Here is a 26,917-nt window from a genome sequence, read left to right as displayed (position 1 = left end):
ATCGAGGATCTACTGGAATTCTGACGATCAAATGGTCGTCATTTTTTTGCATTCACGACTTGTAAAATATCAACTGTTAATCTATTTTTTTCTGTTTTTAATAGAAGCCAGACAGGTTTTAAATCTTGTATTCAATTCAAGTTAGGTAGTTATCCGCAAATGAATATTTGGACTTATATGAATAATTGAACATTTTGGACTTTTGAATAACACACAACTGTGCATTTATTCTAGAGTCAGATCCATACAGCGTCAGTGTTTATTTGGTCGAAGTGCACTAATTCATTGGCAGATCTGGTTCTAGTTGTAATATACGACAAGACTACTGACGGACGTGACAGGACGAGGGCCCAGTTTAGAGGTTTCGACATCAACGATGTGCGGCTGGATCACCCTCCCAAAAAAAAAAAAAAAAAAAAACTTGCCATTTTTATCAAAAAAAATCCCGTAATATTCTTATAACTTGAAAGCGGTACCCTTTTTCAGAAAATCATGTAAAGTCATTTTGAAAATTTGGTTTTACTTCTAAACATTATTTATTAAACTTTCTTCACAATATTTTAAAATATTTTTACCGAAAAAAATCATAACTGCGGTACCAGATTTTGCACCATCCTAAACATTTCTTTTTTTTTAAAGTATTTTTTTAAATTGCAAAAAACACATATAAAAAAAGTCACCTTAATTCTATAACTTGAAACGCTGCACATTATCAAAGTCATAGTACAAGAAGAAGTAATTTAAACTGCAAATTTGATTTTTTATCTTAAAATTGTTTAATTTTTTTAAATTGTGTTTGAGAATATTTTTGGGTTTCTCGAAAATGATTTAAACTTCACCATAATTTCATAACTTCGGTACTAGATTTTTACCATCCCTAACTCTGTAATTTTCGTATGGTTCTGAAGATCGTTTTTTCATCAAAACATCTCATTCATTTTTTTTCCAAAATTTTTTTTTTAAAGAAATCGAAAATGTTTATTTTGGGAATTTTACTGTGTAATGCTGTGTAATCTTAAAAATAGGGATTTTTTTCATGTAGAAGATTCAGGTTATAATTGAATTTTGGTTAGATTACAATACATGTTGAAAGAAAATTAGTTAGGCATTTTGCAATCATTATCAGTAACAAATCTTAAAAAATTTGAAATACTCAAATTTCACATTTTCTGAGAACCATTACAACAAACACAATTTTATTTCACTTATTTTAATGATTGAACTTTTGATGAATTTATTGCTTTGATATTTTAGCAAATTAAATTTCCAAAATTTCAGCTGTGAAACAAAGCTAGCTGAATTTTCAATTTAGCTATCGAAAATTGAAGAATATTTCCCAAAATAAAAACTCGTGATTTTTTTTGTAATGAATATTCTGTGTCAAGGGGTTATATTTTGTATTTTGAAATACTGCTAACCTTTTCAGTAATTTTCCTGTACACAATATACAAAATACGTTTATTTTATGCAAATTTTATAAAATCCATCTCAAACAAAAAAAAAAAATGCGAAATTCTAGGTAATTACTCAGCTGCTTAAAATCACTCGAAACGGTTTAAAGTTCTATGTCATTCAAACTATCGCAGAATACTTTATAGCATGCAACCCTTTCTTTTCTTCAAAATAGTAAGAGGACCACCAGCGACTGTAATTTGAATGTAAATGCTACCCGTAACTCTTTGATATCGCCTCAGCTCTGCCAAAAATTTACACCATTATGCAGGTGTAAAGCATTTTGACAAAACCTCTTACTTTGCACGATACCCCAGCACGTCGTATTTGCCTTGGAATGCTAAATAAGGACGTTCAACTTTGAAGTAATTTGAAGCTGATGGTCAAAGATGATAGCGGCGCAATTTTCGGACCACTAACGAGCAATGTTTGGACGATATTGGTGAATTTATATGGCACAAAAGAAGACTCTAATTTACAGCATTTTTTCCCCGAAACTAATTTGCTGTCATTCGTCAGTCCAAGTCGCGTCCTAGTTGCGGAGTGAAAGAACTCTGCGAAGGTGACTCGCAACCAACGTCATGTCGTCGGTCGTGGGGGTGAGAATAGTAGCACATAACCTACACCTTCTTATTCGGCATCCGAGTTCCGTTCCTCATTTGGTCAGAGTCAGAGTGAAAGTCGTCGGACCTAGGCTATCGAGATGGGGGAGGGAGGGGCAGTTCTTATGTGCTTATTAATCGCGTGTTGCACTTGATTTTCACGAGCCGTTTTCCTACTTTTTGCTCTATGTAGAACCCCTTTGCTTGGCTCGGTATGTAGGTCTTGTGAGGGAAAAGAAAAAATCGAGATTCTGTTGATTTCAGACCGCTCATTCCGGTCCTCGACGGAGTCGAGGGTGATGGTTATGAGTGAGCGAGAGTGTATGTGTCTAGAATCTGAGTTAAGAAAACGGGGTCGTTGAGTTTGTTGCATGCTCGGTCCACCGCCGCCAGTTTATTTACTAGGCTGAACTAGATTTTTGCCTCAATTTTTTGCCCCAGCAAGGTGCGACAAACGAAAGCAACTTGGGGAACGAAATTAAATTACTTAGGGCAGTAGACCACACACCAGCGAGGAGAAAATCGATGGCTGTAATTACAACTTACTCCACTTTTGAGCTGAACGAGAGCAACTTGATCGACGATGCCCAGGTCTTCCCAGGAGTTGACGATTCTCGCTTCGATGAACTTCGGGGAACTGGCTCGTGAGATAGGTCTGCTCTGAGGTTTGAAGTTATTTTCCGCATCCGTGCTCGAATCGGTGGGCAGAACGTTGACGATGCTGGGAATCTCGATGTCCGTACCCGATCGCGATCCCAACGATCTTCCCACCTCAATCTCCTCCGTAGACGTTTGCGTGGCTATGGTCTTCCCAAAGACGTCGTAGATGTCGTCCTCGTTCACGTTGAAGCACTTATCTTTCGTGCCGTTCAAGTTGTTCATTTCGATGCTGTTGTTGTTGTTGTCGTTGGCTTCTTGAGTTGAGTTCTTTCGCCTTTCCCTGTTCGGGGAAGTGGCCGGACTTCGCAGCAGGTTGTGTATCATTTCTATACCACTGTGCGGAACCGGACTCAGCGCGGACGGACTCTTGTAGATGCTGCGCTGCAGTAGCAGGCTCGTAGCCGACCGACTTCGCCGCCGCGATCGACCTCGATCGTGGACCGTAAGCATTTTGTTTGGGGACATGGTGGCGCTGGCTGGTTGGGAACCTCCGTCGAATTTTGTGGTATTTTTAGTCCTGGTTGGCGATGGCATCGTGTTGAGCTTGGGAATGCCCGTTTTGATCATCTTTGGTATTTTTGACGTCCTCTCGATCGCTGGTTGCGGTGGAACTTCGTTGTTCAGCTTTTCCTCTTTTGGGATGTCAATGTTGAGTTCCTTGGTGTAATCTTTCGGATCTTCCGGACCACCATCCTTGTTCTCCTTGGTATCGGTGCTGGTTTTAAGCAGCACTTCCAGCGATAGATTGTGTTGCAATTTGGGCGTACTCGCGGGTACCGCAGCATCCGCAGAGTCGGCCTTCACCAGCTTTGACGGACTGCTCGGCAGTTCAGCGGTAACCGCTTCGACGGTTTGTCGAACTACGTTGTTGATCTTTTCCTCGATCCCCTGAATCGCTTGCTTCACTTCTTCGATTTTCTCCGCCAGCAAATGGTTTGTTTCCGGTGGTTCCGGATGACTTTGAGTATCCGGGGTTTCGGGAACTTTTTGCTCCGGCTCCGCTTTGGGTGGTGGCGATTCAGGCTGCTCATCGTCTTCCAAGGTAGCTTTAGGTGCTCGTCCCGACTTCGGTCGGGATGACTTTGGACGTTCTTTGGGTGGTTCCGGTGGTTCTGGCGGTTCGGGTGAAGGAGACGGTGTTGGGGATTGATCCAGCGTAGTTACGGTCAAGGTAGACGTGCGCATATCGTCTTCGTCGAAGGTAACACTTCTTCGTCTGGCGAAAGCTGCCTGCCGTGGATGGGGAGTTTCGTCCGAACTCATGTAGCTGCTGCTTGGCTTTGCTGACATTGGTCGGTGGTTGTTGTTGTTGTTGATGTAGTCACTGCTGATGGGTGGAGACGAGCGTTCAGTGTCCGCCGACTGGGAATACTGCCTACGCATAGAGGAACTTGATCGATCGGTAGAAGATACTGAAGATTTGAGAGCTGATCGTATGGGTGAGGATCGATCGGAAGACCTCGTCGTAGGATGGTTCACATTAGTAAGCACACTAGAACTTGAAGACTGCGAAATCGTTAATCCATCTTGATCACTGTGGTCCAGCGTATCACTATCAGGTGTCCTCATTTTCACTATTTCACCACCAAATCTCACTCTCCGGGGAGTTCTTCTCACGTATTCGTCCGAAGACTGGTCCTGCATCATACTAGAAGATGCGACAGTCTTTGAAGTCCCACCCTCGTCAATTTCACTGTCCGTCAACACTCGCACTATACCGTACCGTTTGCAGTTGTCTTCGTCACTTTCTTCACTGATTGATTGAGAATTTTCCGCTTCCAAGATTCGCATGGTAACTGCCTCCTTGTTGATCTTGATCTCCGTTTCCAGTATCACTTTCGACTCTTCGATCTTGTCGATGTTTTCCATACTCACGCGTCGCACCACCGAACTCCCGTGTGCAGGAAGTTTGCTGATGGCGTACGGATTGTGGTTGAGCCGATCGTCGGAAGCTCGGAAGCGGGACTTGCTTTCGTGATCGTAGTATTCTCCGCGAGAGATGTCGTTGTAGCTGCCCGATTTCCACCGTTGAGCTTTCGGCGATAGCGGTTGCATCAGTTGCTGCATCTCCGTGGTAGGAACTTGGGGTACGTGTGGCTTCCAGGATTTACGCACGGGAACCTCTGAACCCGGTGGGGTGAGGTTTATGACCGTTTCTCGTCGCGGACTCTTGAGTGGATTTGGCAGGCCGTACACGTTGCACAAGAGGTCGAAATCTCTTCGGTACGAAACGGAGATGCATTCGTAGAATTCCCGGGATCCGATGGAGTTTTTGATTTTGAGTAAGATCTTCAGGGCGATTTCCTGGTACGTTATCTGAACCATTTTACCACCTAGGGCGTTGATGACGGCTCGCAATATGAAGACGCGTTTTGCCGTAAGGATAGCCGGTTGGATGAGCGAGGGCAGTGCAAGCATAACGCCGACGATGTATCGAGTACTGAGAGGATCCTTCGGATTACGATCCATCCCGTAGTTCATGATCTCCAGCATGACCGTTTCGGGCATCTTCGTTTGAGCAATGTACACCTTCAGCACGTCCAGAGCTCCCTTCCGGACGGCCGGCGACGGATGGCCAAGGTTGTCGATGATCGGTGGCAACAACGGGGCAAAGTACACGTCAGATTCATCACGGAGCACAATCAACACGTCGATCAACACCCGGAGCGAATGCTGCCGGACCTGGTACTCCGGGTCGTGCAGTCGCTCCAGAAACTCCCGGAACAGCTCGTTCATGTTCAGCCCGACCGGGAGTTCGTTGTTCCGGATGATGTACTCCCAAAGGGGTGTCAGCTGAAGTACTGATAGCACTCTGTGGTTGTCTTCCACGTTCAGAACCCGTCGATACCGTGCGGGAGAAGCGCTGACGTTGTTGTTCGACGAGTTTGAAGTACTCGAGGACCCCTCGCCGCTGGTTGATGAATTGCCATTCTTGGCAAACACTCGACGGAAGAACATTTTTGCAACTGTGTAATCCTTTCGTGCACTTCTTCTCAAAATCACAAACGCATATTTCGCACAAAACTTCACGACCCCTTCCAAAAGGGGAGATTACCAAACACCGAACACCTCAAGTTACACGCGATGAATACTCAGGGGGGAAAAATTTTGGCACTCTGGCCCGCTCGGAACAACGCGTACGACAGACAGCACCCGAACAATACAAATCTTCGAGAACCTGGTCCTCCACGGTGGGGTCTACGCCGTGGGCATGCGTCGGGAGGGTTCTTTGTTGTGACCCCACGGGTTACCAGGGACAACCGGCCAGCGGCGGCATCTTCCCAGTGGAGATTGTTTTGTTCGAAAGCTCCAACTTAACCTACATTCCAAAGTGGACGACGACGATACGGTGTGTGGAAGTGTACTATTATAACGCTATTAACCCGTCAAGTGGAGAAGGAGAAGGAGGTGGAACCACTGGTGGATTCACCGCAACAATGAATGAATTGGACGAGTCGAAGCGCGAACACGCGGAGGGGGAGAAAAATCAAACAAACGGCAGGTTGTCGGAGATAGCATCGGGGAGAAATGTTGGTTGAATGAATGTTGAGGTCATCGGCGATTTCCGGGGAATGTGGAGGTGATAAGTGCATCGATTTGTGGAGGTTTCTTTTATAGTTAACATTTATTTCCTGCTTTTGTTTAAAATTTACAGAATTTCATTTCACTAGAATCCAGTTGATTTGTTACTAGAGTATGTACAAATTGTTTAATTGCCGAGTTGTACGCCTAAAAGAATCGTTATCCGTATTTGTACAAATGAATTTTGAATTACTCAATTTGTTTATTTAAAAACAAGTTAGCCTACAGGTTAAAACTTAGTGACTAAAACTTATTCGATCTATTACAAGTTAAAAACAGTCTCATTTGGAAGTCATGTTTTGCGAATATTGTGTTACTGAATTGTATCTTTAAAAATGTTCTACTTCTAAGGGACGAAATTATTGCAACAGCTCAGGGGTTGCTCAGCCATTCACATGGATGTAGGATTGTTTGTGTTTAAAAGCATATGGCAAGATGGTTTACAACAATTTTCTCTCCCTCGTGATCCCAGTTGATTTCTTCCTTCTATTTACATTTTACAACTCCGCCACATTTTCTACACACTAAAATGAAAAACATAGCACTGAATCTGTTTCCGGGTGTGCAAGGTTGCACACACGCGGCTGTCGCGGATTAAGGAGAGAGGAAACATGAAAGTCATGGTAATAAATGCACATTTGGAGGACCTTCACTTTAAGCTATACGTACAAATGTTGTAGCTCTTTCTTCTTCTGCTTCTACTTAAAATGAACTGTTTGTTTTTCCTGTAGATGGCGCTATTACTACACATAGGTTTCTTCTCTATCTTACACACAAACACACATTCTCAGTCGCGGTTTCTTAAAACAAAAGTAGAACTCTCATCCACCTTTCTCCTATACTCGAGGTTGTACCTTGATACAAGGCAATTGCAAAAAATTTACACACAATGACTGTGGCAAGTGTTGTATTCGTCGCTTCGTCGTCCCTTCCTTTCTGCTAACTAATCGTCTAATTAAAATTCAGTAGTCGGCTTGTATTTACATGCTATTTCAGCTTCTACACGTACTCCTCGGAGGGCTTCTGCACGCCGGCTGGTATCCGGAGCGAAGTCGGCACCCGCCCGTTGACAGTGTCCGGCAGTTCGGCAATGTCCTTGAACACGCCCATCAGGCTCTCGAAATTGGGTCCCCAGTTGAGCAGGTAGTCCCATCCGGTGGCCGAGGGGGACGCTCCGTTTGGCTGGCGGTACATTCCCACCATGTGCGTGGACAGATCGTCGTCCGAAGCGACCAGCGTGCTCAGCGATCCCCGGAACGAAGAGTCGAACCCGTCGTACGAAGACGGAGGCATGTGCGGGGGCTTGTTGCTGTTGTTGTTGTCGTTGACTCCCCGTCGGTTGCCCTCGTCACGACTCTTGCTGTACTTGTTGTCGCCGTTCATGCTGTTGTTGTCGTACTCGATCTCCGAACAGGTGAAACTATCGTTGCCACTCTCGTCCGTAGACGTTGAGCTGTGCGCATCAACCGCGGGTGAGTGATGCATGTGCGTCAGATGAGGAGCCGTGACTCGTGGAGCTTCACTACTACTGCTGACCGCATCCAGAGTCGAAACCAGACTCGACGTCCTTGGACGCGAATTTAGTCGCTCGATTTCCTCCGCTGTCAGTCCCATCGGTCCCGGCACCACAGAGTTGACGTTCTGTGGTTGCTGTGGAACCCCCGGGTTCTTTCGACTAGCACTCGAACTCTGTCCGGACAGCTGGCTCATCACCGGACTGTTGAGACTTCGCTCGCTGTTGCTGTGCAGAGCGTCCTTACCGACGCCTCCGGAACTTGAAGTGGTCGCTAAAAGGGCACTCTGCAGCGGCTTCCCCGAAATGTCGTGCAGCGTTAGAATACGAGGCTGTTGAGAGCTGAGCTCGGAACTGGGCGATAGTCGTGCCAGTGGAGTTGTCTGATGTGGTCGAGGTGTGTTTGAAGGAGGTGGTTGACTAGCTTGCGGTGGCACTCTCGGAGCGTACGGACCTGCATGGTGCGGAGAGTGTCGATGCTGCTGCTGGGCGGATGTTTGGTGCTTGTGGTGCGTATAGGTAGCCACAGGTGGCGGAGTAGCTTTGTACTTGCGAACTCCACCTGCCTCGCGGTATCCCTTGTAGTGGTAAACGATATCGATGTCCGACGGAGCGATCGAGCTGGCGTTCTCCAAGTCGTAATGCTCTGGATACTCAGAACCCAGATCAACAGGATTCGTATGATCATGGGCATGATGCGACTGACTTGGTGGAGGCAGTGGAGGATGATGATCCTCCCTCAGCGGTGGACTCTTGCTGACCACCTCTCGCTCTATGATATCCGGACGCTGTGGTCTCTGCGGCTCACCACTGTTTATGTCTCTTTCTTTGTACTTTTTCGAAATCAGCTCCGGGCCAACCAAGTGATGTCCACCAACCCCGCGCAGCATATCAGCGTTATCCGAATGATACCCCACTACCGACAGATCGTTCACGTGCATACCTCTTCCAATGTCGTTGTGCACACCAGAAGATACCAGCTGCGACGTACTCAGAAGCGTTGATCCTCCGTTCTGCTTGGTATGCATTGTAGGGGGACCTCCGAGTCCGCCACTCTTCTCCTTGTGCTGTTTCCGCAGACGAAATACCAGGAACGATAGAAAGATTGCCACCAGCAACACCACAAAGAACACAATGACCAGCGTGATTCCAATGCTCAGTGGATCGGTAACTTGAGCAGCTCCCAACCCGGCTAGCAAGCAGCCCGGGACAACATTTCCTCTGTGGATAACCTTTTTGAAGATGCTTCCGGACCCGTTGAATGGTTGAATCTCATTGTTGATCGTAAAGTTCGCCAAACATCCTTGGAAGAATGCGGGCATCACTTCATTCGCAAAGAGCTCACGACGCACGTTTCCAATCGACAGAACCGTCAAATACGGATCGAGGAAATCGTGAACACCAGCAGAGTCCAGATCTTCAATCACGTTCTTGCCATCCACACTCACTTGCAGAATTCGATTGTGTGCCTGCAGTGTAATGTTATGCCACTGACCATCAGCCAGATTCTCCGGTGTTGTCGCCGAGATATTGACATACGACGCCTGATGTGAGCTGTAGTAGATCTTTCCGTTCTTCAGCTCGATCGATGTGTAGTGCTTGTTGGTAGCAGCGTAGATCAACAAACCGTTGGGCTTGTTCGTCTTAAACACAAGACTCATATACTTTGGAGGATCTTCTGCAATGGTCAAGCTGGAAATGTTTTCCGTTTTGATCGAGTAGCGTTTGTTCCGGGTTACGTCGTAGCTCCAGATGTTCTTCCCGCTGTAGATGTTTTCCAACAGCTGCATACGCTTGTGCTTCTCCGATATTTCAAACTCAATGAAGCCACCGTCAGCAATCGAATAGTGCTCCAGCGAGTTCAAACAGTCGGGTGACAGTATCGAACCTCCACATCGGCACATGGCAGTATGCCAACGATCCATGCACTGCCCGAATGGTCCACAAACTGGCTGCGCCGGATCATCCGGAAGTCCCAAGCTGCACGGGCCACCATTGCTGTTCCTTCGACAGGTTGATTCAACGCCAAACGATTTCATTGGGTTGCTCAGGTTCAGCGCTCTTCCGTTGATGGAAACGCTGTGCACACAACCCACCAGATCATCCGAATGGACCTGTCCGGGACGCTCCAGCACTGGATCGGCAGAAGCCAACCCGCCAACCAGTAGGAAGTGTTTGTTGAAGTTCAGCGTTCTGCAAAAAAGAAGAGAAATAAGCATAAATCAAACATTATCCCACCTTCATTCGTATTGCTGAGAATCTTACCCAGTGGGACCAGTATCGTCCGCGTAGCAGCTCGAATCTCCCGGCTTGCAGTCCTCGCAGTAGTCTCCATTCTCGGTACATTTGGACACGCTCAGCGACATGACGCGTCCGTTGCGTGTCGCCGTAATCTTGTGCCACTGACCGTTGGAGATGGTGTTGCTGCTCGAGCTGCCCTGTCCAACCACCAGCGAAGTGATGTCCGTCCTGGCACCTCCGTACGAAAACACCGCCCGACCGTTGACGACCTCCATCGCAACAAAGTCCGACCGTCCTCCGCTTTGGATGCCGTAGTTGTAAATCAGCAACGCATCCGGTTTGGTTGTTGCGAAGATCACCGAAATGTCGTTTGTGGCTGAATCTAGAGCAGGAAACGCCATGTACGACAGTTCCTTGAATCCAAAGGTGGTCTTTTCACAGTGTCTTCCGTATCGACCGTCAACGCAGCTGCACTTGTAACCGGGCTTCAAACTGACGCACAGACCACCGTGCAGGCACGGATTTGGTCGGCAAGAGTCGGCGACAGCTTCACACTGATTTCCCCGGTAGCCGGGACGGCACAGGCAGAAGAATGACGATCCATCCGAACTTTCCCTGCAGGAACCACCGTTTTTGCACGGCGAGCTGGAACAGATGTCCCCTCGTTCTAGCTGGCAGAACTTTCCCTCTCGATTTGCCGGACAAGAACACTGGAAATCGTAACCCTGTCGACGGCACTGCCCACCCGCTTGGCATGGATTCGGCGAACAAGGATCCTGCCTTTTATCACACTTTTGGCCGGTGTATCCGTCGGAACACTTGCAATGGAAGTCGTGTCGTACCAGCGGAGACGTAAACACCAACGATTGGCTATCCGTGATCTGAAAGTCCTCGTACACATTTATCCTTTCGGAGCAAACTCCACCATTGTCACAGGTATTCGCGTTACACGGGATAAATCCAACGGTGATTTTCGAGTTCGGAATGAGTGAGTTGATGGCATCCTGCTTCTTGCTGAACCGCTCGACGACGTACTGCTTTGATCGGAATCCCTTCGCACCGCTTGCGACCGCAACGGTAATGTCCATCGCCTTGTCATCATCCAGGAAGCTGTAGACAATCAGTTCGTCCGAGTTGTCAATCGATGATTTCAAGATGTCCACAACATTGCGGTAAAAGTTCGCCAAAAACCGACTGCTAGTCATGTTCTCGATTCTAATCGTAATGGAGTTCTCAACGGTAACGTTGTCGAATCGCAGAAACTCCACGCTGACCGTTGATACGACGTCCGCATGTCTACCGTCATTTCCTGACACCAAGAAAGTATGACCATTGCTCGGAGTGGCGGATGTTGACCGGAGTTTACAACCAGTGCTAATGGCGAAAGCACTAACTGGACGTTTGTTAACGTCACTCAAGATCTTGCAACGATAGTCACCCGTCGTGTCGGGATCATTCGGGTGTACGTTCGCAATATCCCCGTTGATTTGGTTGTTAAATGCATACACCAACACATGGACCACCCTTGGCGTCGATGGACTATCGTTCTGATCCACGACGTTCACCGTAATCGTATGTTGAGTTCGCATCTTTGGCTTTCCGTTGTCCTCCACTTCCACCAGCAGATCCAACTTTGGGGTGGTCTCGCGATCGATGCTGCGGGACGTTTTCAGCACACCGGAGTGTTTCTCCAGCACTACCAACGACTTGTGGCGACCTCCGATCAAGCTGTACGTGAATGGCGCACCGTTCGGTGGAAGATCCGGATCGCTCGCCGAAAGGGTCATGATGACCGTGTTTGGAGGTTCGTTCTCGAGCACCGATCCGATCGTGTCCTTGGCGTCAAACGTTGGACCGTTGTCGTTGATGTCCGTAACGGATATTTTCACGGTGGTCGTTCCCGTCTGTGGTGGAGTTCCGGTATCGATGGCACCGAGGATGAGCTTGTGTGTTGGGGTTGTTTCGCGATCAAGCATTCTCGACGTTTCAATTTGACCTGACTGAGGATCGATCTTGAACGAATGATCATTGTTTCCTCCGATGATGGAATAGGTAAATTGATTGTTCTGCGGTCGAACATCTTTATCCACTGCTTTTACGTTGATGATCCGAGTCCCAACTTGAGCACCCTCCGAAACATTAGCCTCGTAATAATCGAGTAGAAACTCTGGTGGGTCATTCCCATCCTGGATCGATATGATGACTTGCGCTTCGTCGGTATCATTGCCTCGAATACCTCCAAAGTTTTTCGCCAGAACCGTCAGCACAACTCTCGACTGAGTCTCGCGATCCAAGTTCCTCGACACTACCATCACTCCAGATTCCGGGTGTATGCTGAAGCCCTTATCATTGCTCGATCCAACCAACAGGTAGTACACCTTACCATCTTCTCCAGCGTCCTTGTCGGTGGCTTGAATAGAACCCACACTTGAGCCAACTTCCGCAGACTCCGATACGTCAAAGTGGAACACGGGTTGAATGAATTTGGGATAGAACTCGTTTACACCGGTCACGTGCACGATCACCTTGGTCTTGTTCTTCATGGGTGAGTCGGGATTCATCGCCATCACGTCCAGCGTGTACTTGTTCTGCTCTTCGTAATCGAAGGTGGCTTTCGATTTGATGATACCGGTCGTACTTTCGATCGAGAACAGATCCCGTCCAGTTCCTCCGATGATGGAGTAGTGGATGATGGCATTTTTCGGCGAATCGCGATCCTTGGCGTACGCCTTGTACACGAACGTGTTTGGTGGAGAATTTTCCGGAATGAATGCATCGTACTCCGTTTGGTTGAAGGTGGGTGCGTTGTCGTTGATGTCGGTCAAGGTAACCGTGATCATTGCCATCGATTTCTTGGGCTTGAATCCGAGATCTTCAGCGGTGATGTTGAGCTGATAGGTTTGAATCATGTCGTAGTCCAGCGGTTGCAGGATCGTTATCGCACCGGTGACGCTATCAACCGTGAACTCTTTCCTCTCGTTACCGCCCAGGATTGAGTAGCGGACCATTCCGTTGGGACCATCATCGTTATCAGGCGCGCTAACCGTCAAAATCGTAGATCCGATGGGTTCGTTCTCCGGCACGATCACCTGATAGGACGGACTCTGGAACACTGGAGCAAACTTGTTCACCCCGGTGATCACAATGGTCACCACGATCTCGTCCTGCTGGGGTGGAACTCCCTTATCGATGGCCTGCACGTTCAACGTGTACACCTTTCCAGGGCTATCGTTTAGCGCATTGCTAACGACTATCCAGCCGTCGTTTTTGCTCACGACAAAATGGTTCGTTCCATTTCCGCCGGCAATGACGTACTCAATCTCGGCGTTGACACCAAAGTCAAGCTCGTCGCGAGCCACCAGCTGGGTGATCTTCTGCCCGACGTTGGCTCCTTCCGGAGCAGGTGCGAGGTACTCCCGTTGAGCGAACACCGGTGGGTTGTTGTTGGCGTCAACGACGTTGATGTTGATCAGACACTCGGTGTACATCGGAGGTTTGCCGTTGTCCGTTGCGAGGACGGTCAGACTGAACATGTTCTCGGGGGAGGATTCCATTTGGGTGTGTTTGTAGTGGATCGTGCGCTTGCTGAAGATTTCTCCGGTCGCTGGATCGATCGAAAACATGTCCGAGGGTTGTTGGAGAGAGTACGAGATGACCGAGTTGGGACCGTGCTTGTCGCGATCGGTGGCAATCACTTGTCCGACGAAGGTTACTTGTTTTTGAAGCTCTGGGAAGTTGAAACTGTAGTAGCTGTGCTCGAACTCTGGTGCGTTGTCGTTCTGGTCTTGGATGGTGATTGTGAGGGGGGTTTCCGCTCGCCACGCTCCGTCGACGGCAGCCACTTTCAGGATGTACTCGTCCTGCTGTTCACGATCAAGGTGTCCGGCTACGGTTACGTTGCCGGTGGTCGAGTCGATCAGGAACTTGTTTCCAATGTTTTCGGTGAAGATGTAGGTGGCGTTTGCGTTGATACCGATGTCTGAGTCGGATGAAGTGATCTTGATGACGAAGATTCCAATTTCAGCGTTTTCGGTTACGTTTACACTGAAGAGTCGGGTGAACTTGGGTGGATTGTCATTTTTGTCGAGCACATTCACAAGGACTGTGGCACCTCCGGTTAGCTGGGGTACGCCTTGATCAACTGCTTCGACAATCAGAGCGTATTTAGGGATATCTTCGCGATCGAGTCGTGTGGTGGTGTAGATTTCTCCAGTGTCGCTGTTGATTTCGAAGCTATCAAAGTCGTCCTTCAAGCTGTAGGTAATTTGTCCGTTTTCTTCGGAATCCACGTCCGTGGCTTGTATTTTCGTGACGAACAATCCGGGGGATTCTTCCTCCATGACTTCGGCCATATAAACCTGCTTCTCCATTACGGGAGCGTTATCGTTGGCATCGGTAACATTGATGATCAGCTGCATTACGCTTCGCAGACTGGGTCTATCCGAGTCGGCCGCTTCGATCCAAACCTCGTACTGTTGGTTGCTTTCGTAGTCCAGTCCTCCCTTGTTGACGGCAACCTCTCCGGTGTTGGGATCGATTCGTAGGGCATCACCGATATTTCCACCGGCTATCGCGTACCGAATGTTTCCTGCTGGACCCTTTTTCGGGGACGTTGCAGATATTTTGGTCACGATCTTTCCGTCCGCTATGTTTTCCGGTAGTGTGAACTGCGTTTCCGAGAGGTACGAAAACACCGGGAAGAGATGGGCGGATTTGAGCGCGATCGTCAGTTCACTTCGGGTTGACTTTTGTTCGTAGCCTTGATCGCGAGCTTCGATGATCAGGCTGAATACACGATCAGCGTTTTGTCCTGGGAGTGAAAGCTCGATGGAAGCCTCGATCACACCGGTGTGCTCGTTGATGTGGAACTTGTTCGCGTCCGGACCGCTGATCGAGTACAGTATCTTGGAGTTGAGTCCCTCGTCCAGGTCGATCGCTTTGGAACCGAACACGAACTGGTTCCGCTTGATTCGGTCGGGGATGTTGACGTGGAAGTTGGGCGAGCTGAACGCTGGGTTGTTGTCGTTGACGTCGGATACGGCGATAGTGAGGTTCACAACGGTGGCTCGCGGTTCGGTTGTTGAGCTGTCCTGAGCCATCAGGGTGAAGGCGTACTGGGGGATGTCTTCACGATCGAGTAGAACGGCCGTGGTGATTTCTCCGCTGTCCTGATCGACGTTAAAGCGGTCTGAGTGTTCGCCCAGGAGGGTGTACCGGATCTTGGCGTTCGGACCGGAGTCCTTGTCGGTGGCCAGGGGTTGGAGGACCTTGGTTCCTGCGGGTAGATTTTCGGAAACCGTCGCTTGGTACGACTGTCGCTCGAACTCTGGACTGTGGTCGTTCATGTCCTGGACTATGACTCGAACCGTGCCGGTTCCCGTGAGGGGAGGTGATCCTGGGGAAGATTGAAATGATTAGGTTAGTTTTGATGTATGAGCTATGTGTGTGCTGTGGAATGTTCTTTAGCTTGGTGTCTCCCGATGACCTTTTGACCTTTTTTTTTCTACGGGCACATTCGTTTGTCTCTTTGGATCGCCAGTTATAGAAAGAAAGAGCACTGATTTATTTAACAATCGCTCGGTAAAGGGAACAGTTTTCTATGTGTCTTTAACGTATCGTCTATCTTGGCAGACGGCAGCAATACGACGAAAGAACCGCTCTCCAAAGAAGGGGCATGCAGAGCACACAAGAAATGTGGCGACTTCCCGGAGCGGCGTGCACACACAAAAACAGTCGCGGCCCGTGATTGATAATGACAATTCAATATGGTAAGCTTTTGTTTTGTGCTGACTGATACCAATCAGTGATTAAGCACTGCTGGAGAGCCCTCTGGCGTGCGCGCGGTTTGTGTCTTTCTCTCCGCACACAATGACCACGTCGTCGTCGTCGTCGATGGTTCGGTTCGTGAGAAAAAATCTTCCCCGGGGCCATCAGCTGTGGTGAGTCCGCGCGCCTCATTTAGAACAATTTATCAACACTTTCCAACCCGCCGCGAACTCTCAGAACCTGCATCGATCGGACTAACATGTGGTGATTTAGATTATCTTAATCTTCGCTCCGCCCGAACCAGCAAGCACATACTGAGAGCTCTGAACCAAGCTGAGCCGAACGGGTTGCTCCAGAACAAGTGTTTCTGATGATCGTGCACACCCGGGTCGACGCACATTCTTCGCGAATACGCTCGCTCTCGCTGATATCATTTTTATAAATTTCAAACTTTATGCAGATGAAGTATTTATAGCCCGAGGTCATAAAATCTTTCCACTTATATATACGGTCGGCTGGAACGCAACAACAACAACAAAAAAAGTACGTAAAAAATCGCGCAAAAAAAAAACCTGAGCGAGACTCCTTCTTGATCGCTCTACCCCACGGAATATTTAGAGACCTCCTCGCCGCTTGAAGAGCACCAAGGTGGTGGCGGGGACTCGGGTTGGCGGTACAAAGTGAACGATTGTCGATTGTGCCGTGATGCGGCTGCTGCTGCTGCGTACTTGTATACATATTGCTGCTGGTTGCTTCCTATAACCAGGGCTCTACTCTGTGGCTTTCACATCGCAAAAATAATTGATGCAAAAAGGAGTATTATATTTCGTCCCCCTGGGCATCACCGGGGTTCAGCAGCACCACCACCGGAGCAGTCTCAGTGGTGGAGCTGGACTTTGGTGCGTGCACTTGGTTCGATCGATTGGTCGTTGTAAGGATTCACGTGGTGGTTTGGTGGGATGAGCTGGAGAGGATGCACTTTTTTGCAGTTGCAAATTTTGTGGTTAGTTTTTTCCCCTAAAAAATCTAGAGGCATTCCAGTCAAGTGCACTTTGATTTTTACACGAATTTTATACCCGCGAAAGTTAGCGGTTTCGTTCCCCTTACAATCAGCACACTTAACGTGCGGTTTGCAATTTCTAATTATTTTATTGCAAGCTAGATATTTGACCAGGAAACAGGTCAAACTCGCACTCCCGCAGGCCAAACTCAGAGACATAAACAGCACTCTTCCCTGAGTGTGTTCTCATCGAGGATCGCGCGCGCGCGCAAAATTGAAAATGCATAAAGAATTTCGTGCCCGCAATGGCCGTTCCCACGCTGTGAGGGCGCACATGATCATAGCTTTCCTCCCTCTCGGTCTCAGTCACTATCGTCAAATGATCGTCCCTGAGACCCTGCAAGAAGACAAAACGACCAACCACAATGACGACGACGACGAGAGCGATCTGTACCGGTAATAATAATTATTGTTATTATTTTATATTCATAACAATCGCCCGAGTTGTCGTAATTGACAACTGAAACGGTCATAGCTGAAAGACATAACCTCGTTTTCGAGAAAAGCCCTCTGCGCAGATCTATCTTGTCGTCGTCGTCCCTTGGTTTCTTTGTGCGAAGCCACGTCTCTAATGCTGTGCAACGACAAAAACACAGGATGGAACCGATCGAACCGCGCCGATCGCGAAATATGGTGCTTAACCAGGGCACAACAAGGGCAACGAGGCCGAAAAAAAACAAACGAGCAGGACGACAGCAGCGGTCGGTGGTTGAAATAATCAAAAATCGTGAGCTCCGGGCTCCGTGAGCGAAATTCAGACAGTCTGCGATCAGCAGAGAAGCGAGTCAGACGTGCGTCCCTCACAAACCAAAAAAGTGCTTAAAAAGTGCAAAAATGCCTCACGGCAAGAAAAAGAGGCGGTCCTCACCAGCAGGATCGGCAGATTTGAAGAAGCTAAAGAATGCCGAAGCGCTACCTGCAAAACCAGGCAGTTTGAGCAAGGACGCTCAAAAATTGTCTGGAAACCAGTTCGCTACACTCCCTGTGGACGTGAGCGAGAAGGAAGAATTTGAACGACGGGAAAAGTTGCCACCCATTTTTGTGAAAACATCGTCATCGGATTCGGTGCGAAAGTGGCTGACTGGGTTTATCAAATCTGGTGCTTTACGAGCTTCCATTCGCTTGTGTGCTGATGGACTCAAAATTCTGCTACCTACCAGAAAGGATTACAACTACGTTCGGGATTTCCTGAACAACACAAAGATTGAATACTACAGCCATGACGATCCAGGTAAACGCCCCATGAAACAGGTCCTCCGTGGCCTGTACGACATGGATGTGAGTGTGCTGAAAGAAGAGCTCAAAACTCTTAAGTTGAACGTGATCGAAGTCTTCAAGATGACGAGACACAACAAGGACATCAAGTATCGTGATCAACTGTACCTGGTTCATCTCGAGAAAGGATCGACAACGCCGTCTGAGCTGAAAGCAGTTCGGGCAATTTTCAACATCATCGTGACTTGGGAACGTTATCGTCCAGTGCACCGTGACGTGACACAATGTTCGAACTGCTTGCAGTTTGGACATGGTGGAAGGAACTGTTTCATCAAGAGTCGTTGTGCAACCTGCGGAGGTGAGCACAAAACTCAAGCTTGCAACACAATCAACGAGAACATCGAAGCCAAATGCTTCAATTGCGGCGGCGACCATTCGACCAAGAATCGAAGCTGCCCAAAACGAGCTGAGTTTGTGAAAATTCGGCAGCAAGCGACGACGAGGCACCAACCAAATCGTCGCAAAACACCACCAGCATACACGGACGTGGATTTTCCTGCTTTGGCGTCACCAGGAGCAGGATCTGTTCGAGTGGTTCCAAATCTGCAGCCATTGCCGTTGAATCAGCGGCAAAGAGTTGCAGAGAATACAACACCTCCAGGCTTCAGTCAGCAACCGAGGGAAAACCAACCAGCATCAACGGGTGAAGGCAGCAGTGACCTGTTTTCACCACAAGAACTTTTGAACATTTTCATCGAGATGACAACAACTCTGCGTGGGTGCAAAACTCGCCAGGAACAAGTAAGAACGCTTGGAGCATTCATCTTAAAATACAGTTCGTAGTTTACTCGTTCTAATGATTTTGAATTTTTCAATGAATTTAGTTTTTTAGTTTTAAGTTAGGATTAGTTGTTAAAATGATTTTTTTTTTCTTTTTTTACCCAAATGTATTCGATTTAATGCAAAAATGTAAAACAATTTGAAGTAAATAAATGAATGTGAACAGTTAATAAGAAAACGAAAAATATAACAAAGATGAAGAGCATGTAGCCATACCACTTAGAATGTAAATGGGTAATTCTCCGCCAACTCACACAGCAGTTGCCCCGACCCCTCTTCGATTTGCGTGAAACTTTGTCCTAAGGGGTAACTTTTGTCCCTGATCACGAATCCGAGGTCCGTTTTTTGATATCTCGTGACGGAGGGGCTGTACGACCCCTTCCATTTTTGAACATGCGAAAAAAGAGGTGTTTTTCAATAATTTGCAGCCTGAAACGGTGATGAGATAGAAATTTGGTGTCAAAGGGACTTTTATGTAAAATTAGACGCCCGATTTGATGGCGTACTCAGAATTCCGAAAAAACGTATTTTTCATCGAAAAAAACACTAAAAAAGTTTTAAAAATTCTCCCATTTTCCGTTACTCGACTGTAAAAAATTTTGGAACTTGTCATTTTATGGGAAATTTAATGTACTTTTCGAATCTACATTGTCCCAGAAGGGTCATTTTTTCATTTAGAACAAAATTTTTCATTTTAAAATTTCGTGTTTTTTCTAACTTTGCAGGGTTATTTTTTAGAGTGTAACAATGTTCTACAAAGTTGTAGAGCAGACAATTACAAAAATTTTGATATATAGACATAAGGGGTTTGCTTATAAACATCACGAGTTATCGTGATTTTACGAAAAAAAGTTTTGAAAAAGTTGGTCGTCATCGATCATGGCCGTTCATGGTCACCCGCGACAGACACGGACGACGAAACAAAGAGAAACGCAAAAAGTAACTTTTTCAAAACTTTTTTTCGTAAAATCGCGATAACTTGTGATGTTTATAAGCAAACCCCTTATGTCTATATATCAAAATTTTTGTAATTGTCTGCTCTACAACTTTGTAGAACATTGTTACACTCTAAAAATTAACCCTGCAAAGTTAGAAAAAACACGAAATTTTAAAATGAAAAATTTTGTTCTAAATGAAAAAATGACCCCTCTGGGACAATGTAGATTCGAAAAGTACATTAAATTTCCCATAAAATGACATGTTCTAAAAATTTTTACAGTCGAGTAACGGAAAATGGGAGAATTTTTAAAACTTTTTTAGTGTTTTTTTCGATGAAAAATACGTTTTTTCGGAATTCTGAGTACGCCATCAAATCGGGCGTCTAATTTTACATAAAAGTCCCTTTGACACCAAATTTCTATCTCATCACCGTTTCAGGCTGCAAATTATTGAAAAACACCTCTTTTTTCGCATGTTCAAAAATGGAAGGGGTCGTACCGCCCCTCCGTCACGAGATATCAAAAAATGGACCTCGGATTCGTGATCAGGGACAAAAGTTACCCCTTAGGACAAAGTTTCACGCAAATCGAAGAGGGGTCGGGGCAACTTTTCCCGATTTCGTGTGAGTTGGTAGAGAATTACCCAAATGAAATGTAATTATTATAAGAAAGTTCAATAAAGACATATTTAATTTCAAAAAAATGAGCGAAATTCAACATTTTATTAATTTATCTCCATATCTCGCGCCGCTCTCGGTTCTCGAGATTACGGGACGATAACTGGTCACCTCTTTTCCGGTAAAGAGCGCCCCGTGTAATGAAGAGCAGGAAGAAGGGCCCCTGAAACAATTTGCTGGTCAGCTTGGTTGAAATGGCTGTTTTGCCTGATGACTGAAGGTTGGAGATAAAACAAGAAAGCAATTTTTAAGCTACGGAAATCTCGTTTAGTACAGAACGTGTAGGGATCGTAAATCAACTATTCGATTAGTACCAATCATTGTGATGCCCTATGAAACACGGTAGATCAACGTTGCATCAAATTTGTTAGAAAACTTTGAACTACCATGCGTTTCCATCGAATACACTTATAATATTAATGGAGACGCAAGGTGTTCTATCGAAATAATTTAAAGAACCAGTTCATACCAGTTTAAGATCGAGTCGTCTAAAAACACGGCAAATTAATTTTGACAAACATTTAACTACCATGATTCTCCATCAAGTACACTAAATCAACTAGTGATGGAGACTCTTATCTACTATTTACTCTACTTTTTATTTGAGCAATTTTGGATTCAAATTTGGAATTAATCATGTTTATGATAAAACCCAGTTTATACCACATAAAATCGGTTCAATTAATTTGGACAAATTTTGAACAACCAAGCGTCTCCATCGATTACACTAAATCATGCTAAATTGATGGAGACGCATGGCATATTGTAAGTAATTTAAAGCGTGGTTCAGCCCAATTTTGAATTCAATTGTTCTGCATGAAAAACACCATGAATGTCCTTCGTGTAACAGTTTAAACCAATTTCCCCACACATTTTCGGGGTTTCCCTGCAGAAAGTAGAAGCAGCCAACTTTCCTTCCGATTTCCCGTAGGGAAAACCCACAGTTCACGGTTGTTCTATACGCTCTAGCGCTAGTCGTCCATATCGGCTATCGTAAAAATAAAAGAGAAGCGAATTATATGAAATTGAGTGAATATTTATTGAGGCACTTTATCAGCCGCAGGGGTCTTTTGACGTCACGATCTCACGAAGAATCAACACGGAGGAGGGCGAGGGCCGGCAAAATTGCACCATACTGCACTGCGAGCGCACACTATCAGCCGAAAAAAACGAGCGGACCTAGAAGATGTGGTGAGGTGCTTCGTGTCGGGCGCGCAATAGGGTGGTTCTATTTAGATTCGGCCAGTTTCAAAAACCGATAGCGTATTGGAAAATTCTGGGCACGCGAGACCCTGACCAGGGGTTGAACTCTCTCAAAACGTTTCTTTGCTGATGATGATGATGATGGTGATGAAGAAGAAAGAAGCACCTGGTAACCTCTCTCCGCTCTCTAGAAGGGGGACCAAGAGGAGGTGACCGGAGGAAAACACGACGGAACCCGGTGTGCCTCTCAAATCGACGGGGGATATCGCGCTTTTCACGTGGTGAACTTTTTTTTTTCTTTCTTCAAGTTTTAGCCCCCTTTTGTTTTGGCTCTCCGCTTCTTCAGGCTGCGCCTGACTGTGCTATCGTCCGAAATATAAATAATATTCTTAATCGATGTCAGCGCAAATACCGAGAAATTAGCAACAGAGTCTATAATGGGTTTTTCGTTACCGAGATATCACCTCTCGTTCCCCGCTCCCACCGGTAGTTGTGAGGTCAAAGTGGCTAGAGAGCATGCCAGTAAGCCAGCGATCCGGGAAAAGTGGAACTGGATGAATGTTGGGAAGGTGGAAAGTGGTGGTGGTGGCATCCAGTCGGGATTGGAAAATTGAAATTTTTACCCGACGGGGTCAACTGGAGGTGGACCTGGTGATGGTTTAAGTACACTGTTAAATGCACGAAAAGCTTTCAACGGAAATCATTTTTCATAATATTTTTTTAACCATGGTTTGAACATAATGAATTTCATCTTTAGCATAAGCTTCTAAAGAATAAACTATTAATATTTTTTTTTTCATTTTGTTGTTTTTTTTTGCTTGAAAATTTTGCAGAATATTGTTAAGTGCACAAAACGACTCATAAAAATAAATCAAAACTGTTATGGAGACGCATGGTGCTTTAAGTTCTTTTAAAAGTACTTGAAGCACCATGCGTCTCCATGGCAGTAATGAAATAATACAGCTATCATGGAGACGAACGGGGTGTTAAGGGCAGTAGAAATTGAAATTTCCATGGGATAAAAGCTCAAAAAACATCAAGCTATTAAATTTATTTCAAAATGTTGACTAACGCGCTGATCACAGTGTTTTAGGGTGCCCATAAAAAATACCACTAATAAGAAAACTGTTTTTGAGTTACTTCAAAATGGTTCTGTGTAAAATTTGAGCGATTTTTTGATTTAAAATACGTTTTATTAGGGTGTTCTAAAAAATGCAATGTTGCTCAAAAAATTGTGCGCGCAATTTGCGATTTTCTAAAGAATGGCCTGTTTTCAAAGAAATGTTCAAAAGTATTCAAAAGTATTTGAAAGGATTTGACGTGCAGTATGGAGTGATTTGAAATAATTTTTAAATATTTTATTACTTAATTTGTTGTTTTCTCTGAAAACAGGTTCTTCTTTTTTTTAGTAAATTGGATTCTTGATTTTTTTATTTCATTTTTAATTACTAAAAATGCGTATTTACAATTTTCTAACAAACTTTGGCATGTTTTGCGCAAGAGTTTTGAATGGTGTATAATCTGGTACCGGAGATATGATTTGGTTTCTAAAATAGTTATTTCAGAAAAAAAAATATTTTCCGTTGAAATCAAATTTGCTATTGAAAATTACTTAATTGTTTTTTTTTTTTATATAGTTTTAAGCTTTTTTTTTTCAAATTTGAAGACATTTGGAGGTATTTATCCTATGCAAAATGTGAAACGTAGGATAAGTTAACTAAGTACAAGTAAAACTTTAGATGTAGAGAGAAATCTGTTTCACTTTTTTGAATTTAAAAACCCTTCGTGTCTGAAAAACATAAAATATGTTCGAAGAGCTCAGAAAATTTTATGAAATTTTGTCTAATTCATTTTTTATCGGACTCTTAAGTTTAAATTTTGTGAAAGAATAGTTTTTCTAAATGTCATCTCATAAGCCCTCATTTTTCAACTCGCAATATCTAGGCATGATTTTCAATGTTAAAAATTAACTTTTCAGTACTTGTATTGAAAAGTAGCATTTTTCAAAATTGTTTTGATTTTAAACATATAATATAATTTGAAAAAGAAAATACCAAACATAAATATTGCAAACTTGTACAATAAATTTCGTTCCCGACAAGTGCCGATTTTTTTTCTCTAACCCAAATAAAGTGCTTTGATCAACTTTTTTAAGTCAGAAAAACCATTTTTTCGTTGGATTCTTCAGAAGGACATATAAAAAATCTTTTTCCATAATTTAATTGTTAATAATTTTTACCACTTTTTTGATTAGCATACGCTAGAAGAAAAAGATAAAAAAACGCTTGGTTCTTAAATTCAACATAAATAATATTAAATATTTAATTTTTTTATTTGCGTCATAAACAATTTCAAGTTGCTTAAAAATTGTAAGACTATATAAATATTTGTAATTGTTAAACAGCAAATTTTGATTTTGTTTAATCATTTAGATTAAAAATAAAAAATTAAATCAAACATTTAATTTGTTCAAAGGTTGTGCTTTGCTTAAAGCTTAAGGTTTGATTTGAGAGGGTAATAAATTTCAATTGACTTTCCTTTAATTTTTTTTTGCTACCTAATATTTTTTCTGAAACCTGCTAAGATTCAAGTGAATTTTCAGACATTTCAGGACAAACTTTGTCATGACACAGCTCAATTCAGCGTGCTGCCTGCCCCATCACCAGCTTCACCCTCATTATGCTAATGGCGTGTAAAATATGATTTTTTAGTCGTGCGCGTCCAATGTTTAGGGGTTCATTCCGCGGGGACCGACTTTGACTTGGCTGCACTCTATTGATGGTGCTCCGCGGTCGCGGTCAAATCATAGATTAATTTCTATTTTTCCCTCTCGGCCCTGAGAATCCAACACGACACTAACCGTTGTGTGTGTGTTTGTGTGCTAACCGCTCTTCCTGATTACCGATAGTAATGGGTTAATTTATTATTATTTTTTCCCTGCTCACTCTCTCTCAGTATGCTCAATACCTTCTCGTGGTGGTGTAACATCCGATCGATATAATAGAGAGAAATTCTTGCGGAGTTGCGGGGCTGAGATCGAAGATTTCACCGCGGCGAGGTTGGTGATGGCTTGCCAGAAATTTCAACTCTGACCCCGGCGGCCGACCGACTGAGCGGTAAATCATCAGTCGCAAACGAGGGCTCCACGCCGGGATCGTGTTTTCGTCGTTCGTCGTGGAAGATCTCCGAGACCCTGTGTGCTGCTCCAGAGCAGATCATGCACAGTCACAGTCTCAGTCAGGGGAAAGTAAACCTGCGGCTTAGATAACTATCTATCAAAGGGAGCATTCGCGGACGGGGCAAAATCAATGCATAATTCACACAGTCATTGTTTTGCCTCGACGACGACGACGGATACCAGCATCTTTGGGGGGATTTCGTGGTCGGAATCGATTGATATCGAACTGCTGGAGACCGCTGGGAGGCAGAGAAAGGTGCAATTTGAAATTTTACTACTAACCCTTGTAGTATTTTTGAACAATTGTGTTGAGTTATGTCTAAACTTCCGACTGTGGCAACCTGTCGGTGGAGGGTTAACGCTATACAATGTTGCTGCGGTTCGATCCACCGACGACGTCGCAACTTGAACTTTGACGTCGTCGTCGTCGTCGTGATGATCGATTCAGGCCGTTTCGTGGTGCGGAACGAAGAGCTATTGCCTGGAGTTGGAGCATGTTCACAAGTCAGTTTTCCATGATGAATTGCACTTGGGGCGGGGGTTAGACGGTGACCAGATGTTTTTATAAATTATAGGCAAGTCGTGCAATTTATTCCTTGGTAAACAATTCTGCAGCTCCTCAAAACTAAATCAAACGGCCAATGAACCGCCAACCATCAACTTGAACGTCTCAAATTACCTCTCCAAACACACACACTGAGACTCACGCCAAATAGGCCCGACCCATCCCATTAACTCTCATCCAGAAGGGCCCTCCGTGTGTCCATCTAGCTGACATTTGACACACACAGAATATTCGTCGTTCCCGGGACAACAACCCGTTCCGACTTTAAAAAAAAGAAGAAGAAAAAACCCATCAAGCGCGTAGACAGCCAACTGGACCACGACGACGACCATCAGGCTCACAGCTTCCGAGAGCCGTGGCCAATCTCGAGTTGAGCTCTGGAGCGCCCCCCACTCGTTTTCGTTTCGCGCTCGTTCCCTTATCTGCCCACTCTTGATCGCGTGTTCGCAATCGCGTATATCATTTCATTTCTGGACCCCGCAATTCTACAAACTCGCAGACGCAGCAGAGTATTGTAACTCTCGCCAAAGTGCGAGAACGAATCAAGACGAGATAGGCACCGCAATGGCCATTCCTCTCTGTGCGCCGCGAGGACAGTGACAAGCGGCCACGGCCCCCAACAACAACAACAACAAAAAGCAAATCTTTGATAAATGCTTATATTAAAAATGTTGGTTGATTGGCTCGTTAAAAACTACATTCCTCAAGCCCATATCCATATAATATTTGTATTGTGTGTATTTTCGCCTCTTTCCGCGATCTTGTGCGACCACCGAGAGGGGGGGGGGGAGAGGGGGTCCATTTCCTCTCTACGGTAGCGAGCGATTCGATTCCTCTTATTTTCTATGCCAGTTTCCATTTTTTTTATTCCTATACCGTGTGCCACCACCCCTCAGAGCGCTCAAAGCTGTGATCGTAGTCAATAGCAGCAACAGCAGCAGCCCTCTTGTCAGTTGTTCGATTCACGTAAGAATTCTTTATTGTCACAACTGGTGGAACTGCTGCTGCTGTGAGTTGCGTTTCCACCCAACAAATCTGGCGTCAGTTCCATTCCTTTCAAGTTATAAGGTACTCAAGAACAGATGGAAACTCGTTTGAAAGTTTGAGACAAATTTTTGAGTATTATTCCAAAGTCAGCAATTATTTATTTATTTTTTTTTAATTAAATTTGCAGTTAGGTTTCAAACAATTTTGTATTTGGTTAATGGAATACCAAACATTTTCATAAAATAGAATTAACAAGATTTATTCATAAAACATGACAAAATATTTACAAAAAAATCTTTGAACCACCAAGAAAAAAAAAATGAATTTCTCACAAAGCTCCCTTTCAAAGATATTTTCTAAAGACTTGTTTTTTTTTCGCTGTTTTTTAAACTCACTTAACCTAATTTAAAAAAACACATTTTTTTAGAGGACATCTTT

General features: G+C 45.1%; 2 protein-coding genes across 2 annotated transcripts in view; both read right to left on the bottom strand.

The window, feature by feature from the left end:
- LOC120417287 (uncharacterized) overlaps positions 1 to 5,801 on the bottom strand; it is a 36,585-nt gene extending 30,784 nt beyond the window's left edge. The window contains exon 1 of the mRNA XM_039579237.2: positions 2,601 to 5,801. Within this exon, the coding sequence (XP_039435171.1) occupies positions 2,601 to 5,672 (3,072 nt within the window). The 5' untranslated portion in view covers positions 5,673 to 5,801. The remainder of the gene's footprint in view (positions 1 to 2,600) is intronic.
- A 525-nt stretch (positions 5,802 to 6,326) lies between these two features.
- Positions 6,327 to 26,917, bottom strand: part of LOC120417285 (cadherin-related tumor suppressor) — a 167,624-nt gene continuing 147,033 nt past the window's right edge. Inside the window, exons 9-10 of the mRNA XM_039579236.2 lie at positions 10,075 to 15,445; positions 6,327 to 10,002 (exon numbers count right to left, since the gene is read on the bottom strand). Of these exons, the coding sequence (XP_039435170.1) occupies positions 7,296 to 10,002; positions 10,075 to 15,445 (8,078 nt within the window). The 3' untranslated portion in view covers positions 6,327 to 7,295. The remainder of the gene's footprint in view (positions 10,003 to 10,074; positions 15,446 to 26,917) is intronic.

Source organism: Culex pipiens, chromosome 2 (genome assembly GCF_016801865.2).
Source record: "Culex pipiens pallens isolate TS chromosome 2, TS_CPP_V2, whole genome shotgun sequence".
NCBI lineage: Eukaryota > Metazoa > Arthropoda > Insecta > Diptera > Culicidae > Culex > Culex pipiens.
Note: the sequence above shows the minus strand (reverse complement) of the source record. Positions and strands in the feature narration are given on the sequence as shown.